The sequence below is a fragment of the Macaca fascicularis genome, chromosome 19 (genome assembly GCF_037993035.2).
Source record: "Macaca fascicularis isolate 582-1 chromosome 19, T2T-MFA8v1.1".
In the NCBI taxonomy this organism is placed as follows: domain Eukaryota; kingdom Metazoa; phylum Chordata; class Mammalia; order Primates; family Cercopithecidae; genus Macaca; species Macaca fascicularis.
The window spans coordinates 43,475,930-43,493,771 of NC_088393.1; the positions used below are offsets into that span (position 1 = coordinate 43,475,930).

The window sequence follows — 17,842 nt, forward strand, 5'->3', positions numbered from 1 at the left end:
ATTCTTCAGAAGGCCAGGAGACCCCAGGGCTCAACCTGAGTTCTAGGATGGTACTTTGGCCTCAGCATTAACGTTGTAATGCTCTGTCATTTCCCCAGTAGCAGGTTCTATGATCCTCTGTTGAAGCAGAAGACAAACTGCGTGGTGGAGAAGTGGGAAGGGTCTGTGCAGGTGAGTCAGTGACAGGCAGGCCACAGTTTTTCAGTCAGCATTAATACCTCTGAAGTGCTTCGAAGGATGTTTTCTTACAGGCTCTAGACGTAGAGTATTGCTTGTTGTGAGTTTTCTAGATTCCTGAATGACGCTTCCAGTCATCATTTTTGTGTGTTTCATTCTTCTTCTTCACCAGATTCTAGAGGGGCCAGGCGCCCCTCCTATTGCTGTTCTGACATCAGCCTTCCTTCTTCGTCTGTGCTGCCACTGTGGTGGCTGTTCTCCTTCATCCTTGTCCCGTTTCCTGTCCTCACTCATTGTCCTTTATACTTTGTAAGACCTTACATATTGTCTGATATTTAAGTTCCTTTTTGTTACTACCTTCTCTCATCCTGTCAGAGACTGAATGCCTCAGAATTATATTTTACACCTGTTCTCACACTTCCCGTTGTCTTCTCATTTACCTCTGCCATCGTAGATCCGTGGACTCCTCTGCCTCCCTTCCTTCTGCCACCATGTACCACTGTCATAAGTTGTTGACCTAGAAATCAGTTTTCCCTATGCTACTTTTATGTGTGGGGGCATATATGTATGGCACAATCATAGCTCACTGCGGCCTCAGCTGCCTGGGCTGAAGTGATCCTCCAGTCTCAGATTCCCGAAAAAAATCTCCTCTTAGCTCCGACTCTTAGTCCTGCAGTTTTTTTGTAAAGTTGTGGTCATGTTTAAGAGTGTCACATATATCCTTCTTGAGGTAGCCTGGGAATAAGCCAGTATATTATATCTGTGCTGCAAATAAGTATACATATAAGCCCTAATTTTTCCTTTTCATGTAAATGGTGGTATATATTCTATTATGTACATAAGTTTTTTTCTTAGAATTCTCTGTCAACACATAATTTGTTATTTATTTATTCATTTTTTTGGAGACAGAGTTTTGCTGTATCACGCAGGCCAGTCTTGGCTCACTGCAACCTCCGCCTCCTGGGGTCAAGAGATTCTTGTGCCTCAGGCTCCCAAGTAGCTGGGATTACAGGTATGTGCCTCCACACCTGGCTAATTTTTGTATTTTTTGTAGAGATGGGGTTTTGCCATGTTGGCCAGGCTGGTCTCCAGCTCCTGTCCCCAAGTGATCCACCGTGAGCCACCGTGCCTGGCTGACACGTAATATACTTAACCTGCCTCCTACTAATGGACATTTAGGTTGTTTCCAGGCTTCTGCTATTGAAGACACAAGTATGTATACTTGTTTATATTGCTTTGCAGAAATATGAAGATTCAAAAGTACATAGCATTTACTTTTAAGTGGAATGCTGGGTCAAAGTTATGTTTATAAATTTAACTGAGATAAGCACATTGCTCTCAAAAGAAGTAAACCCATTTATGTTTCTACCAACCTGATATATTCACATCCTACAAGTATTTATTGCATGATATGTACTAGGTACTATTTCAGATGCTAGGGAAATGTCAGCTATCAAAACAGTCAAAAATTTCTTCCTCCTAGGGACTGTGTTGTAATTGGGGGAGACAAACAATGAGTAAATACTTAAAAAATATATACTATCAGATAGTGATAAGTGCTATGGAAAGAAGTAAGGGAGACTGGCATAGAGAGGGGTAGTTGGGGTTGTAATTTTAAATCGGCTTGGTGGGGAAAGGTCTCACTGAATACCATTCGAAAAAAGATCTGAAGAGTGTGAGAGTGGGCGTGCAGTATTGGGTGGAAGATCAGTAGCCAGAAAGAACAAAATGTTAAAAGCCCTAAGGCAGGAGAAGCTTGCTGTCCCATTTAGAGAACAGTGATCAGGGCTGTGGGCTGGAAGAGAGAGAGCAAAAGGGAATAAGAGTAGCAGTGGTTAGGTAACAGGTCAAATCACATCTTCGGCATTGATTCTGAGTGATTTTGGAGACTCAACAGAGGGCTGACCTTCCTTCCTTCCTTCCTTCCTTCCTTCCTTCCTTCCTTTTCCTTTTCCTTTTCCCTTTCCTTTTCCTTTCTTTGAGTCTGAGTTTTGCTCTATCACCCAGGCTGGAGTATAGTGCCGCGATCTTGGCTCACTGTAACCTCTATCTTCCAGGTTCAAGCGATTCTCCCGCCTCAGCCTCCCGAGTAGCTGGGATTACAGGCGCCTGCCACCACGCCTGGCTAATTTTTATATTTTTAGTAGAGACAGGGTTTCACTGTGTTGGCCAAGGCTGGTCTCGAACTCCTGGCCTCAAGTGATCCACCTGCCTTGGCCTCCCAAAGTAATGGGATTCCAGGCGTGAGTCACTGCTCCCGGCGTATCAGAGGGCTTTCAGCAGAGGAATGATGAGATCAGAATTACATTTTGAAAGGAATAATCAGGTCTGTTATATAGAAAATAAACTATGTAGGGGGCCAAGGCTATAAGGTTAATTGGAGGCCTTTTTCTTTTCTTTTTTTTTTGAAAAAACACAAATTTTAAAGTTCAAGAGGGCACAATTTTCTATCTCCCTAAATTTCTGACTTTTGTATCCAACTGGCTACTTGAATACTCATTTATATGATCAACAGACATGTCATAAGTAACAAGTCCAAAAGAAAAGTCCTGATTTGTCTCAAAAATTTCTAGGTGAAGAAATCTTGTCTCAAAAATCTGAGTGAGAAAGTGATGGTGGTTTAGTGACAGGTAGTCAGATTTTTTTTCTGTTTTTGTTTTTGTTTTTGTGACTGAGTCACCCTCTGTTGCCCAAGCTGGAGTACAATGGCATGATCTCAGCTCACTGCAACCCCACCTCCCAGGTTCAAGCGATTCTCCTGCCTCAGCCTCCTAAGTAGCTGGGACTACAGGTGCAAGCAACCATGCCTGGCTAATTTCTGTGTTTTTAGTAGAGATGAGGTTTCACCATGTTGGCCAGGATGGTCTCTCTCTCTCCTGACCTTGTGATCCACCTGCCTCAGCCTCCCACAGTGCTGGGATTACAGGCGTGAGCCACCACGCCTGATCTGTCTGGTTTTTAAAATAGTTTAAAGGAATAGCTTACAGATTGTATGTGGGATATGAGAAAAAAGAGTCCGAGGTTTTGATTTGAAAAACTGGAAGAAAATGGATTATCACTTAGTGAAATAGGAAGTCTGTAGAAATTTTTGAGAAAGATCAGGAGTTTTCTTTTGGACTTGTTGCTTGTGACATGTCTATTGATCATATAAATGAGTATTCAAGTAGCCAGTTGGATACAGAAGTCAGGAATTTAGGGAGATAGAAAATTGTGCCCTCTTGAACTTTAAAATTTGTGTTTTTTGTTTGTTTGTTTTTTTAAAGAAAATCGTGCCTTCCTCTGTCCTGCTATACTAACAGGCTGCTTTATTCGAGGGTGGTGTGTCTTTCCTTGCTAAGCCCTACGTTCCCTACCATTCAGGGATGTCAGTGGGTCCATCAAATTTCCTTCAACCAGTGTAACATTCCTGGATTCCATGATTGCATGCAAGGAGCTGTGATGAGGCCCTTGAAGCTGTCCTATGGTTGTGGAGAGCACCATACATAAGGGCTCTTCTTGTCCATACTTAGTGGTTCATGCCTGTATTCCCAGCACTTGGGGAGGCCAAAGTTGGAGGATTGCATGAGACCAGCCTGGGCAACATAGCAAGTCCCTGTTGCTGCAGAAAAAATTTTAATTAGCCCGGTGTGGTGGCACACACCTGTAGTCCCAGCTACATGAAGGCTGAGGCAGGAGGATCGCTTGAGCCCAGAGGTGCAAGGCTGCAGTGAGCTATGGTTGAATCACTGCATTCCCACATGGGCGACAAAGCAAGAACCTATCTCTGTTTTTAAAAATAAATAGATAAGAAAGGACTCTTTCTTTTTTTTTTTTTTTTTTTTTGAGACGGAGTCTCGTGCTGTCGCCCAGGCTGGAGTGCAGTGGCGTGATCTCGGCTCGCTGCAAGCTCCGCCTCCCGGGTTCACGCCATTCTCCTGCCTCAGCCTCCTGAGTAGCTGGGACTACAGGCGCCCGCCACCACGCCCAGCTAGTTTTTTTTTGTATTTTTTAGTAGAGATGGAATTTCACCGTGTTAGCCAGGGTGGTCTCGGTCTCCTGACCTCATGATCCGCCCGTTTCGGCCTCCCAAAGTGCTGGGATTACAGGCTTGAGCCACCGCGCCCGGCCAAGGACTCTTTCTTAGAAGAGTAATGGCAGCTGCCTACTCACATCCTCTCTCATATGACATGAGAATTATAACTACTTCCTACTCTTAACATTTTTTTTCTCTTTCACAGACATAAAAAGTAGATAGAGAGCCAGGTGCGGTGGCTCACACCTGTAATCCCAGCACTTTGGGAGGCCGAGGTGGGTGGATCACCTGAGGTCGAGAGTTCGAGACCAGCCTGACCAACATGGAGAAACCCCGTCTCTACTAAAAATACAAAAATTAGCTGGTCATGGTGGCACATGCCTGTAATCCCAACTACTCAGGAGGCTGAGGCAGGAGAATCACTTGAACCCAGCAGGCAGAGGTTGCTGTGAGCCGACTACAATTTTAGAAGAATAAATATTTCTTCTTTTTGAGACGTGGTTTCGCTCTGTTGTCCAGGCTGGAGTACAGTGGTGCCCATCGTGGCTCATTGCAACCTCTGCTTCCCGGGTTCAAGTGATTCTCCTGCCTCAGCCTCTTGAGTAGCTGGGACTACAGGTGCCCACCACCACACCCGGCTAATTTTTGTATTTTTTTGGAAACCAGTTTTCACCATGTTGGCCAGACTGGTCTCAAACTCCTGACCTCAAGGGATCTGCCCACCTCTGCCTCTCAAAGTGCTAGGATTACAGGTAGGAGCCACTATACCCGGTCTCATTCTTAAGTTAGAAGTAACTGTAATCTCAGTTCTTATTTTGGCATCTCTAGAGTTTCCGTCTTGCCTTACACAGTTTTACCTGTTTATGGGACAGACAGCTGTCTAATTTCATTCTCATTGTGTCAGAATGCTACCCACATTACAATTTTCATCCCATTATTTCGAGATCCAGAGATTACCTCAGACCAGTTTCATGTTATTTCTGGATTATTTCTTTTCTCATGGTCTTTGTAATAGAATCAGTCAAGCCTTAAAAAGACACACTTAAGCTCTCTTTAATAGAGAACAAAGGGCCAGGCACGGTGGCTCACATCTGTAGCCAAGGCGGCAGATCTCTTGAGCCTAGGAGTTCTAGACCAGCCTGGACAACATGGTGAGACCCCATATCTTTTTTTTTTTTTAAAAAAGGCCAGGCTCGGTGGCTCACGCCTGTAATCCCAGCACTTTGGGAGCTGAGGCAGGCAGATCACCTGAGGTCAAGAGTTTGAGACTGGCCTGGCCAACATGATAAAACCCTGTTTCTATTAAAAATACAAAAATTAGCTGGGCGTTGTGGTGCACACCTATCATCCCAGCTACTCGGGAGGCTGAGGCAGCAGAATCGGTTGAACCCGGGAGGCGGAGGTTTCTGTGAACTGAGACTGCGCTCCAGCCTGGGCAAGAGAGCAAGACTCCATCTCAAAAAAAAAAACCATACAAATTATGTGACTACGATTATGAACATATTTCTGTTTATAAAATTTTTGAATCTTGGCCTTTGATTATGAAATATTCTACTTGTGTAGGTACTACTTATCATATAAACTTGAATTCAATTTTCATTAAATGTTTCTGTTACTTCTGCCTTTTTTCATCTTCCCTCTGCTTGTCCATTACTTCATGTTTTCCAGAGGAACTTACAAGTCCTCAGTAAATGATATCTTAAACATTTTTAGATTTTGCTGTCTACAGTCTGCATCATAATCCTGTTGAAAGGCAGGTCCATGTTTTATTTTTCTGATCAGTAGTTTGAGAATGCATGAGTTGCTGTTAAATAATCTATGAATTTTTTGTGTGGAAGTATTGATCAGTTCTTTTTTCTTTTCTTTTCTTTTTTGAGACATACTCTTGCTCTGTCACCCACGCTGGAGTGCAGTGGTGCAGTCTGGGCTCACTAAAACCTCCATCTCCCAGGTTCGAGTGATTCTCCTGCCTCAGCCTCTTGAGTAGCTGGGATTATAGGTGTGTGCCACCACAGCCAGCTAATTTTGTGTATTTTTGGTAGAGACGAGGTTTCGCCACGTTGGCCAGGCTTGTCTTAAACTCTTGGCCCCTGGAATTACAGGTGTGAGTCACCATGCCCAGCCATTCAATTATTTTTTCATATGAACATTTTTTAAATAAAACAAATGGTGAAAGAATAGTAAAACAGTCTCTTATGTACCCACCATGTGGATTCAATCATTAATATTTTGCCACGCTTTTGTATGTCTGTATTCGTGTGTTTATTTTGTGTGCTGAGGCATCACGATGTTTTACTTCTAAAAAATTAGAGAGATATATTTTCTACCAAAAAGGGGAGTTCCTGGCCAGGTGTGGTGGCTCATGCCTGTAATGCCAGCACTTTGGGAGGTGGAGGTGGGCGGATCACCAGATTTCAGGAGTTTGAGATCAGCCTGACCAACATAGTGAAACCCTGTCTCTACTAAAAATACAAAAATTAGGCATGGTGACGCATGCCTGTAATCCCAGCTACTTGGGAGGTTGAAGCAGGAGGCCAAGGTTGCAGTGAGTTGAGATCGCGTCACTGCACACCAGCCTGGGCGACAGAGTAAGACTCCGTCTCAAAAAAAAAAAAAAAAAAAAAACCAAAAAACAAAAAAGAGCTCCCCGTATATAATGAAATACCATTATCACACCTTAGAAGATTAACCATATTGTCCTAATATTATAGACTACCCAGACTATGTTCACATTTTTCCAATTGTCCCCAGAATGCCTTCCATAGTTTTTTTAAATTCTAGGCCGTAATCAGGGTTCAAGCTTTACATCTGGTTGCTATCTCTTAAAAATCTAAACTTTTCTTTCTGTCTAGGCATGGGGGTTCACGCTTGTAATCCCAGCATTTTGGGAGGACAAGGCAGCCAGATCATCTAAGGTCAGGAGTTCAAGACCAGCCTAGCCAACATGGCGAAACCCCATCTCTACTAAAAATGCAAAAATTAACTGACTGTGGTGGCATACGCTTGTAATCCCAGCTACTTGGGAAACTGAGGCAGGAGACTTGCTTGATCTTGGGAGGTGGAGATTGCAGTGAGCTAAAATGGTGCCATGCATTCCAGCCTAAGGTACAGAGCAAGACTCTTTGTCTCCAAAAAAAAAAAAAAAACTTCTGGGAGCCACTTCCAGGAAGATGTATAGATTCTATTTTTTTTTTTTTTTTTTTTTTTTTGAGACGGAGTCTCGCTCTGTCGCCCAGGCTGGAGTGCAGTAGGGCGATCTCAGCTCACTGCAAGCTCCGCCTCCCGGGTTCGGGCCATTCTCCTGCCTCAGCCTCCCGAGTAGCTGGGACTACAGGCGTCCGCCACCTCGCCCGGCTAGTTTTTTGTATTTTTTAGTAGAGACGGGGTTTCACCGTGTTAGCCAGGATGGTCTCGATCTCCTGACCTCGTGATCCGCCCGTCTTGGCCTCCCAAAGTGCTGGGATTACAGGCTTGAGCCACCGCGCCCGGCCTAGATGTATAGATTCTAAAAAGGTTAAAAGGCCAGGCACAGTGGCTCATGTCTGTAATCCCAACACTTTGGGAGGCCAAGATGGGCAGATCACAAGGTCAGGAGATCGAGACCATCCTGGCTAACACGGTGAAACCCTGTCTCTACTAAAAATACAAAAAATTAGTCGGGTGTGGTGGTGGGAGCCTGTAGTCCCAGCTACACGGGAGGCTGAGGCAGGAGAATGGCATGAACCCGGCAGGCGGAGCTTGCAGTGAGCCAAGATTGCGCCACTGCACTCCAGCCTGGGTGACAGAGCAAGACTCCATCTCAAAAAAAAAAAAGATTACAAGATAGGGACCAGATATATCAGCTCACACCTGGAATCCCAGCATTCAGGTAGACGGGGAGGTAGGATTGCTTGAGGCCAAGAGTTGGAGACTAGCCTGGGCCATATAATGAGACCCCCATCTCTACAAAATGTTTTTAAAAGTAGCAGGGCATGGTGGCCTATGCCTATGGTCCTAGCTGCTCAGGAACCTGGGGTAGAAAGATCACTTTGAGCCCAGGAATTTGAGGCTTTACTGAGCTATGATTGTGCCACTGTGCTCCAGCCTGGGCAACAGTGAGACCCTGTCTGTAAAAAAATAAAAGGTAGGAGGGGGTCAGGCTAAGCCAAAGAAGGACATGAAGGACATCATGTTTGATAAGTATCACTGTCACTGAAGCTCATCAGGATCTTTTCTGGGCCTGTGAACTTGTTTAATTTTTACTTAGAAAGCTCTTCCTCCAGGCTGGGTATGGTGGCTCACACCTGTAATCCCAGCACTTTGGGAGGCTAAGGCAGGCGGATCACCTGAGGTCAGGAGTTCGAGACTAGCCTGACCAACATGGTGAAACCCCATCTCTACTAAAAATACAAAAGTAGCTGGGCATGGTGGCATGTGCCTGTAATCCCAGCTACTTGGGAGAGTAGCTGAGGCAGGAGAATTGCTTGAACCTGGGTGGTAGAGGTTGCAGTGAGCTGAGATGGTGCCATTGCACTGTAGCTTGGGCAACAAGAGTGAAACTCTGTTTCAAAAAAAAAAAAAAAAAGATCTTCCTCCATATAGCTGTAAGGATCATTGTCTTAATTTTCTTCATGTCTTAACATGATTCTTACCTTTTCAGATTCCATCCTTTCTGAAATTAAATCTATTTATGGCTTCCCTTTTTTTCCATAGCACTGAAAACTTTTTTTTTTTTTTTTTTTTTTTTTTTGAGATAGAGTCTTGCTCTGTCACCCAGGCTGGAGTGCATTGGTGTGATCTCGGCTCACTGCAACCTCCATCTTCCGTGTTCAAGCAATTCTGCCTCAGCCTCCCAAGTAGCTGGGATTACAGGCACCTGCCACCATGCCCAGCTAATTTTTTTTTTTTTTTGTATTTTTAGTAGAGATGGTTTCGCCATGTTGGCCAGACTGGTCTTGAACTCCTTACCTCAGGTGATCCGTCCACTTCAGCCGCCCAAAATGTTGGGATTACAGGCAGGAGCCACTGTGCCCGGACTGCTTTTTAACAAACCATCTCTATTCTGTTAGCATGTCCGCTAGAATGTAAACTTGATGAGAGCAGGGGATATTATCAATTTTGTTCAATACTATTTATCCCTAGAGCCTAGAACTGTACCATGCACATGGTAATGACACAAGTATTTGTTGAATGGATATTTTGAGCAGCTGTTCTCAGACTTTTTGGTCTCGGAAACGCTTTCCTTTTTTTTTTTTTTTTTTTCTGTAGAGATGGGGTCTCACTATATTGTCCAGCCTGGTCTTGAATTCCTGGGCTCAAGTGGTTTTCCCACCTTGGCCTCCCAAAGTGTTGGGATTACAGGTGTGAGCCACTGTGTCCAGCCTTTTTCTTTCTTTCTGAAAACACTTATAACCTCTGTATTTTCTGTTTTGAAATGTCACAGTAATGTGACTAGGTATGGGTCTTATTCTTACTCAAATTTTCCCTTTGACTTAGAGTAGAGGCAGTTTTTTTGTTCTTTGAATATTTCCTCTAATGAGTTTTCTTTTTTTGGAACTTCTTTTACTCAGCTTTTATGTTTCCTTGGTGTATCCTCTGAACTTGTCATGGAAATTTCTACCATGAAATGACATTTGTCACTGTGATCCTTTTTTTTTTTTTTTTTTTTTGAGACGGAGTCTCGCTCTGTCGCCCAGCCCAGGCTGGAGTGCAGTGGCGCGATCTCGGCTCACTGCAAGCTCCGCCTCCCGGGTTCACGCCATTCTCCTGCCTCAGCCTCCTGAGTAGCTGGGACTACAGGCGCCCACAACCGCGCCCGGCTAATTTTTTGTATTTTTAGTAGAGACGGGGTTTCACCGTGGTCTTGATCTCCTGACCTTGTGATCCGCCCGCCTCGGCCTCCCAAAGTGCTGGGATTACAGGCGCGAGCCACCGCGCCCGGCCTACTGTGATCCTATTTTATCAGCCAAGTGAGCACCCAGCCATGCCTGAGTTTGCTAGGGTGAGGCAAGCGATGCCTTCTGGAACAAGGTGACTTGTTATTGATGAATGTGGATATGCTCTGCTTTATCTCCCCCCTCTCCCTCCAACAGTCTTAATTTCTAAGGGAACTTTTCATTCCATTTCTTGCTTACAAAGCCCTGTTGTTCTTTAACTGACAAAATATCTTCTACCTATTCCTGATTGGTTTTAGTGTTGTCTGCTGGACCTTGCCTTTATTTTCTCATAACTTTTTTCTCTTGATTTTGATGTCTTTCATGTTAGTGGGGTTAGTGGAATATTAGTTAACAGCTCACTAAAAGGTGATCATGAGCTCTTTTGTGCCTGGGTGCTTGTATCCTTCAGTGGCTGAAAAGTGAAATGCTTACTGAACCATTGGTCTCCGTCTTGCAGAAGATTATACTGTGACTCCAGTGAGCAGCCATGGCCAAGTCCTTTGTTTTAGCCAATGAAATATGAATACAAGTGACACTTATCATCTTGGAGGGGCATCTTAATGAGGTTTTGTTTGTTTGTTTTGTTTTTGCAACAATCTTGCTGTGTCACCCAGGCTGGAGTTGGAGTGCGGTGTTGTGATCTTAGCTAACTGCAACCTCTGCCTCCCAGGTTCAGGCGATTCTCATGCCTCAGCTTCCCAAGCAGCTGGGACTATAGGTGCGCACCACCACACCAGGCTAATTTATTGTATTTTTAGTAGAGATAGGGTTTTGCCATGTTGGCCAGGCTGCTAATGACGTTTATTGTGGGCCTTTCGGTTTATCCAGAGAAGGATCCTCTCGTATCCTGCCCGTAGGTATATATACCTGGTTGCCAACATCTTTTGTCTTCAGCTGCAGAATGGTGCTGCAGTTCTTACCACATATGTGGGTTTAATCTCTGATTTCCGTGTAGCAGCTCATTCCTGTCATCTCATTTGCTGGATGCCCCTGAGCTCTGATTAAATTTCTGCAGGGGATAAACTTCCATTTCATACGAAGATGTGGCCAGTCCTTTGTTCTCATAACTGGACAGTGCGTATTCAACTGCTCCTTACACTTTTTTTCAGCCACCATCCTTTATTCCTTTTGAAAAACCTAATTCACTTCATTTTCTGAGTATTTCCGATATTTTGTGGTACAAATCACTGGCGCTCTCTTCTGCAGTACATTCGCATTATTTGAGTTTCCTGAGATGACTCTGCTGTGCATTGAACTCTTCCGTGTCCTTTCCATTATTGAAAAGTTTGTTAATACCTATTGTTGTGTACCAGTGTCTCTTGTAAATTTTTTTTTCTTGTGAGTTTGTACCATTTTCCCCTTTCTTATCGTTTTAATGGGGTTTTGGGAGGAAGCACTTGTGGGTTGATTTATTCCCTTTCTTAGAAAGATGAGCATTATTTAGCCGGGTGTGGTGGCGTGTGCCTGTAATCCCAGTTACTCGAGAGGCTGAGGCAGGAGAATCGCTTGAACCCAGGAGGCAGAGGTTGCAGTGAGCCGAGATCCGAGATCGCACCACTACACTCCAGCCTGGATAACGAGCGAAATTCCATCTCAAAAAAAAGAAAGAAAGAAATATGAGCATTATTTTTCTTCCCTAGCATCCCAGGTGGACTTTCTAATTTTTATGTAGTCATCTTTTTCTTCTATTTGGCAATTTTTCATTATTTGTTATACAACTTCCTAATTCTGAAATGGAAAGGCTAATTTTCAAGAGTACTCTCAGCTTTGTAGACCCATGAATGTTAATTTTCTACCTAGATCACCTCAAGTAGGGTTCCCTTCTCATAATTTAGTTGAAGCATTAATAATATAGATTCTCAGCTGGGCGCGGTGGCGCAAGCCTGTAATCCCAGCACTTTGGGAGGCCGAGACGAGCGGATCACGAGCTCGGGAGATCAAGACCATCCTGGCTAACACGATGAAACCCCGTCTCTACTGAAAACACACAAAAAATTAGCCGGGTGTGGTGGCGGGCACCTGTAGTCCCAGCTACACGGGAGGCTGAGGCAGGAGAATGGTATGAACCCGGGAAGTGGAGCTTGCAGTGAGGGGAGATCATGCCACTGCACTCCAGCCTGGGTGACAGAGCAAGACTCTGCCTCAAAAATAAAATAAAATAAAATAATATATAGATTCTTTTCATATTGGAAGATGGGCTACCAGAGTAAATCTCAAAAAGTTTTATTGCTAGCAATGGGAAAATTCACAAATAAAAGTGATGGTATTATAAAGGCAAGATGAAGGGCCTACCATGTGCCAGCCATGGTTCTGGGCACTTTATGAATTAACCGCTTTGTGCTGTGGTTCTTTGTACTCTATTTTAGAGGAAGCCTGAGAAGATGATGCACAGAGAGAGAGGCACCAGGACTTCGGAGGCACGTTGATCCATCTCCAGTAAAGACTGAGGGAAAGAGCATTGAATATAAGAAAAAATACTTCCTCTGTTCTCAGACCTTATTTGTTTTAAGGCCACAGCTTTTTGAAGTTTGAGGTTGAAACACAACCTGGACTGAAATCATGAGGTAGGTTGTGCAGGAAAGAATTATCAAGGGAATTAGTTGGCAACTTCTCTACCACAGCTTACTCCTTATGGTATTCACCCCCTTTAAGTGTAAATGCCTCTGGTTTAAAACATTTGTACCTCATCTCATACCAGAGTGTTCATACTGGAGAGAAACCCTATGAATTTACTGAATGTGGGGGAACTTTTACTCACATGTCACATTTCATCGCACGTAGAAGTCATGCTGAAGAGAAACCCCGTGCTTCTGAGGAGTGTTGACAAGCCCGTAGCTAGATGACAGTCTCACTGAGAAGCAGAAAATTCATGCTGGAGAGAAACCAGTGAAGGTAGCAACACTTCACTGAATATTAGAAAATTTTTCTGGAGAGAAAGCATTGAATGTACTGAGTATGATAACATTTCCTCTCAAACCGTATCCCTTACTCTGCATTTGGGAGGTCACACACAGAAGCCTTATAAATGTAAGAGATGTGGAAATATCTTAAGCCAAAAGTAAATCCTCACTCATCAAGAAATTTATACTGGAGAGAAACCTTGTGAATGTGGGAAAGCTTCCATTCAGATGTCACACCTCAGCCAGCAGAGAATCTACAGTGGGGAAAACCCCTTTGCCTGTAAGGTATGTGGGAAAGTCTTCAGCCACAAGTCGAACCTCACTGAGCATGAGCATTTTCACACGAGAGAGAAACCTTTTGAATGTAACGAGTGTGGAAAAGCCTTTAGCCAAAAGCAGTATGTCATTAAACATCAGAACACCCATACCGGCGAGAAGCTTTTCGAATGTAATGAATGTGGAAAATCCTTTAGCCAGAAGGAAAACCTCCTTACGCACCAGAAAATTCACACTGGAGAAAAACCTTTTGAGTGTAAAGATTGCGGGAAAGCTTTCATTCAGAAGTCAAACCTCATCAGACACCAGAGAACTCACACAGGAGAGAAGCCCTTTGTATGTAAGGAGTGTGGAAAAACCTTCAGTGGCAAATCCAACCTTACTGAGCATGAGAAAATCCATATTGGAGAGAAGCCTTTTAAATGTAGTGAATGTGGAACAGCCTTTGGCCAGAAGAAGTACCTCATAAAACATCAGAACATTCACACTGGAGAGAAACCCTATGAATGTAACGAATGTGGAAAAGCCTTCTCTCAGAGAACATCCCTTATTGTACATGTGAGGATTCATTCAGGTGATAAACCTTACGAATGCAATGTGTGTGGAAAAGCCTTCTCTCAGAGCTCATCTCTCACTGTGCATGTGAGAAGCCACACAGGTGAGAAGCCCTATGGTTGCAATGAATGTGGGAAAGCTTTCTCTCAGTTCTCAACCCTTGCTCTGCATTTGAGAATCCACACAGGTAAGAAGCCTTATCAGTGCAGTGAATGTGGGAAAGCTTTCAGCCAGAAGTCACACCACATTAGACACCAGAAAATTCACACTCACTAAGACCCCATGAACGCCTTGAACGTGGGAAAGCTTTCATTAGAAATTTGCACCTCATCATACCCCAGAAATAATGCTTCTGAAGCAAAGCATCACGAATGAGGTTAACTTTAACAAGTACTAAAAACTTAAAGGACACCAGAAAATTTGTACTGAAGAGAGAGATATGCGTATGATAAAAAGCCTGTGTCCAACAAAGAAACCTGCGGCAGAGATAATGGTGAAAGTTTAGGCACATTTTCACTAAAAACGGGAACAGAAAATGGATGCCTGTTTTTTATTGCTACCACCATCGATCTGGAGATCTTTGCGGGTAACAAGAAGAATAAGTTGTAAATATTGGAAAGGAACAGACAGAAATAGATGACGTGGTCATCTACAACTAATATTAAGACTCTTGTGGTATTGATTCAACAGAGCAGAAGAGATTTCAGAAAAAGACCTATGCATTTATTAGAATTTGGAATATGATACAAGCGGCATCAGGAAGTGAGGAAATAATGAAACTATTTTTTTTTAAGTGGACGTAATTTGTTCTCCAAGAGGGAAAAAATAGACCATGAACTATACACAAAAGTGAATCCAGAGATTAAAAACAGAAATATGAAAAAGCTATATACTAAAATGCATATGACCTTGGGAATAGGGAAACATTCCTTGTAACAACTTCAGAAATACTTAGCAGTTGTACTTGTGAGTATGAATGCTCAGGAAATACATACTAGGATATTTACTGTGGCTTGATTTGTAGTAGCCAAAAATTAGAAACAACGGAGAAAGCTCATCATGAACAATATGGGAAATTCTTATGGAATACTGTATATCTGTAAAATGCAACAAATGAAATCCACATGTATTAACAGATCCCAAAATTATTGAGGGGGATCAAGTTGCAGAAGGATGCAGATAGTACAGTGACTCTTTGTAAATTTGAATTAAAAATTCCCTCACAAAACTCAGTACTATCTCTTGGTAATGGATGCATATATGTATGTACACGTTTTTGAAATGGATTGGAAGGAAACAGACCAAACTCTTGATAGTGGTCACCTGTGAAGAGTGGCGAAGGGAAAGTAATGAGTGTGGGAGGTGGGGTGGGTATTGGTTAAAGGGGACTTCAGCTTTTTATATAAACATCCACTTCTCTTTCAAAAGACTTCAAGTAAATATAAGAAGATACTGATTGATTCTGGATTGTGGTATAGGGATATCTTGTCTTATTTTTTGTACTTTTCTGTATTTTTAAAATTTCTCAAAATAAGAATGGGAGTGAGGATGGGAATGCTGTATCTGTGGAAGTCATGTTATACTGGATTCATTTCCAATCAAATACTAAACATTTTATAGAAAATATTTCTAAAATTTTATCATGAATGAGTGGATGGACTTGCTCTCTATGTAATATGAAATTAATCTATTTTATTAAAATTTAAAAGGACAGCACAATCCAAATGCTTGAATTATTTTAACATGGTATACACAGTATATCGGGGTCCCCAACTCCCCCCCAACTGCATGGCAGGAGGTGGGTGGCAGGTGAGTGAGCATTGCCACCTGAGCTCCACCTCCTGCCAGATCAGCGGTGGCATTAGATTTTCATAGGAGCGCGAACCCTATTGGGAACTATGCATGTGAGGAATCTAGATTGTGCGCTTCTTAAGAGAATGTAATGCGTGATCTGAGGTGGAACAGTTTTATCCTGAAAACATCCCATCCCCATTCCTCTACCCCCCACAAACCGTCCGTGAAAAAACTGTCTTCCGTGAAACAGGTCCCTGGTACCAAAAAGGTTGGGCACCGCTGCACTATATGACCTCTGTCTTTGTATTTCTTTTCTTTTTTTTTTTTTTTTTTTTTCTGAGACGGAGTCTCGGTCTGTCTCCCGGGCTGGAGTGCAGTGGCGCAATCTCGGCTCACTGCAAGCTCCGCCTCCCGGGTTCATGCCATTCTCCTGCCTCAGCCTCCGGAGTAGCTGGGACTACAGGCGCCCGCCACCGTGCCCGGCTAATTTTTGTATTTTTAGTAGAGACGGGGTTTCACCGTGTTGACCAGGATGGTCTCGATCTCCTGACCTCGTGATCCTCCCACCTCGGCCTCCCAAAGTGCTGGGATTACAGGCGTGAGCCACAGCGCCCGGCCTGTCTTTGTATTTCTAACATTTTGCAGAATGAGTTTAGAAAATTTTAACTTTTTGTTAAACATACATACACAGGCTTCATATAATTGGTCTTTTTCAGTTATGCTAATTTTGGAATGTCAGTTTTCCTCTCCTGCATACATGGGAAACGTGTGCATTAAATATTAAATTTTTGATAATATCTTTTTTTTTTTTTTTGCATCTTGCTCTGTTGCCCAGGCCAGGATACCATGGCAGGATCTTGGCTCACTGCAGTCTCCTCTGTCTCCTGGACTCACAATCCTCTCACCTCAGCCTCCCAAGTATCTGGGGCTACAGGCATGCACCACCATGCTGTGCTAATTAATTTTAAAAAAAAAATTGTAGCCATGGGGTCTCTGTATATTGCCCAGATTAGTTTCAAACTCCTGGGGTGAAGTGATTCTCCCATGATCTCCTCAAGTGCTGCCGTTACAGGTATGAGTCACCATGCCCAGCTAATTTTATTTTTAAAAAGAGAAAACAACTTCCCAGAACTTGCACAGTTCAGTGCATTAGATGCCAACACCTGTGTGTCGGTCTTAACCTAGAGCTATGTCACTGCTCCCACTGCTGTTATGGAGAGAGGATGGGACGGGTATGAGAAAAATGGCTCAGACCCTAGACAGAGTTCTGTTTTGTAAACCAGCCCTTCCTGAAAATTTTTAAATATTTTCATCACAGTATAATATGAAGAGTGTTATTAAAGGTTTTCTTGAATAATGGTGAATGTCAGTAATACACAGCATTTGAGCTTGATTTTGAAACCTTAAAGAAAAAACTTATTGGGCGCGGTGGCTCAAGCCTGTAATCCCAGCACTTTGGGAGGCCGAGACGGGTGGATCACGAGGTCAGGAGATCGAGACCACCCTGGCTAACCCGGTGAAACACCATCTCTACTAAAAAATACAAAAAACTAGCCGGGCGTGGTGGCGGGCACCTATAGTCCCAGCTACTCGGGAGGCTGAGGCAGGAGAATGGCGTGAATCAAAAAGGCGGAGCTTGCAGTGAGCTGAGATCCGGCCACTGCACTCCAGCCTGGGTGACAGAGCAAGACACTGTCTCAAAAAAAAAAAAAAAAACTTATTAAATGGTACTACATCACTGTATCTTTTAGCCTTTTTGGAGAAATTAGATACTTAAGTGTCTGAATCTGTTCTTTCTAATGTGATGTACCCCATCTTTTTCTCTGCTTTCCCTCTTTGCACACATATTTCACATTTTAAGGCGTTCTCTTTATGATACAGTTGGCCCTCTGTATCCAGGGGTTCTGCATCCATTAATCAACGAACCCTGGATGGAAATTATTTAAAATATAGAACAATTTAAAAAATACAAATGTTAATATACAACTATTTGGATAGCATTTACATTGTATTAGGTATTATGACTAATCTACAGAAGATTCTGGCTGGGCATGTGGCACACATCTGTAGTCCCAGCCGCTTGGGAAGGTGAGCTGGGAGGATTGCTTGAGCCCAGGAGTTTGAGGCTGCGGTCAGTCATGATTGCACCACTGTATTGCAGCCTGGGTGACAGAGTGAGACCCTGTTGCAAAAAAAAAAAAAAAACAAAAACA

General features: G+C 43.3%; 1 protein-coding gene across 34 annotated transcripts in view; it reads left to right on the top strand.

Moving 5' to 3' along the window:
• ZNF146 (zinc finger protein 146) overlaps positions 1-15,554 on the top strand; it is a 30,087-nt gene extending 14,533 nt beyond the window's left edge. For 7 of the 34 annotated variants that reach the window (XR_012427483.1, XM_065535440.1, XM_015441669.3 and 4 more), the window contains 2 exons: positions 102-171; positions 12,471-15,554. Coding sequence is in view for 24 of the 34 variants with exons in the window: in XM_065535440.1 (XP_065391512.1) it covers positions 13,233-14,111 (879 nt within the window). In the remaining 10 variants the exon portion in view is untranslated. Of the gene's footprint in view, positions 1-98; positions 172-631; positions 651-1,086; positions 1,190-12,470 lie in introns of those variants that run through there. The other 27 variants (XM_065535439.1, XM_015441667.3, XM_015441673.3 and 24 more) reach the window with 6 other exon arrangements.
• Positions 15,555-17,842: the final 2,288 nt, after the last annotated feature.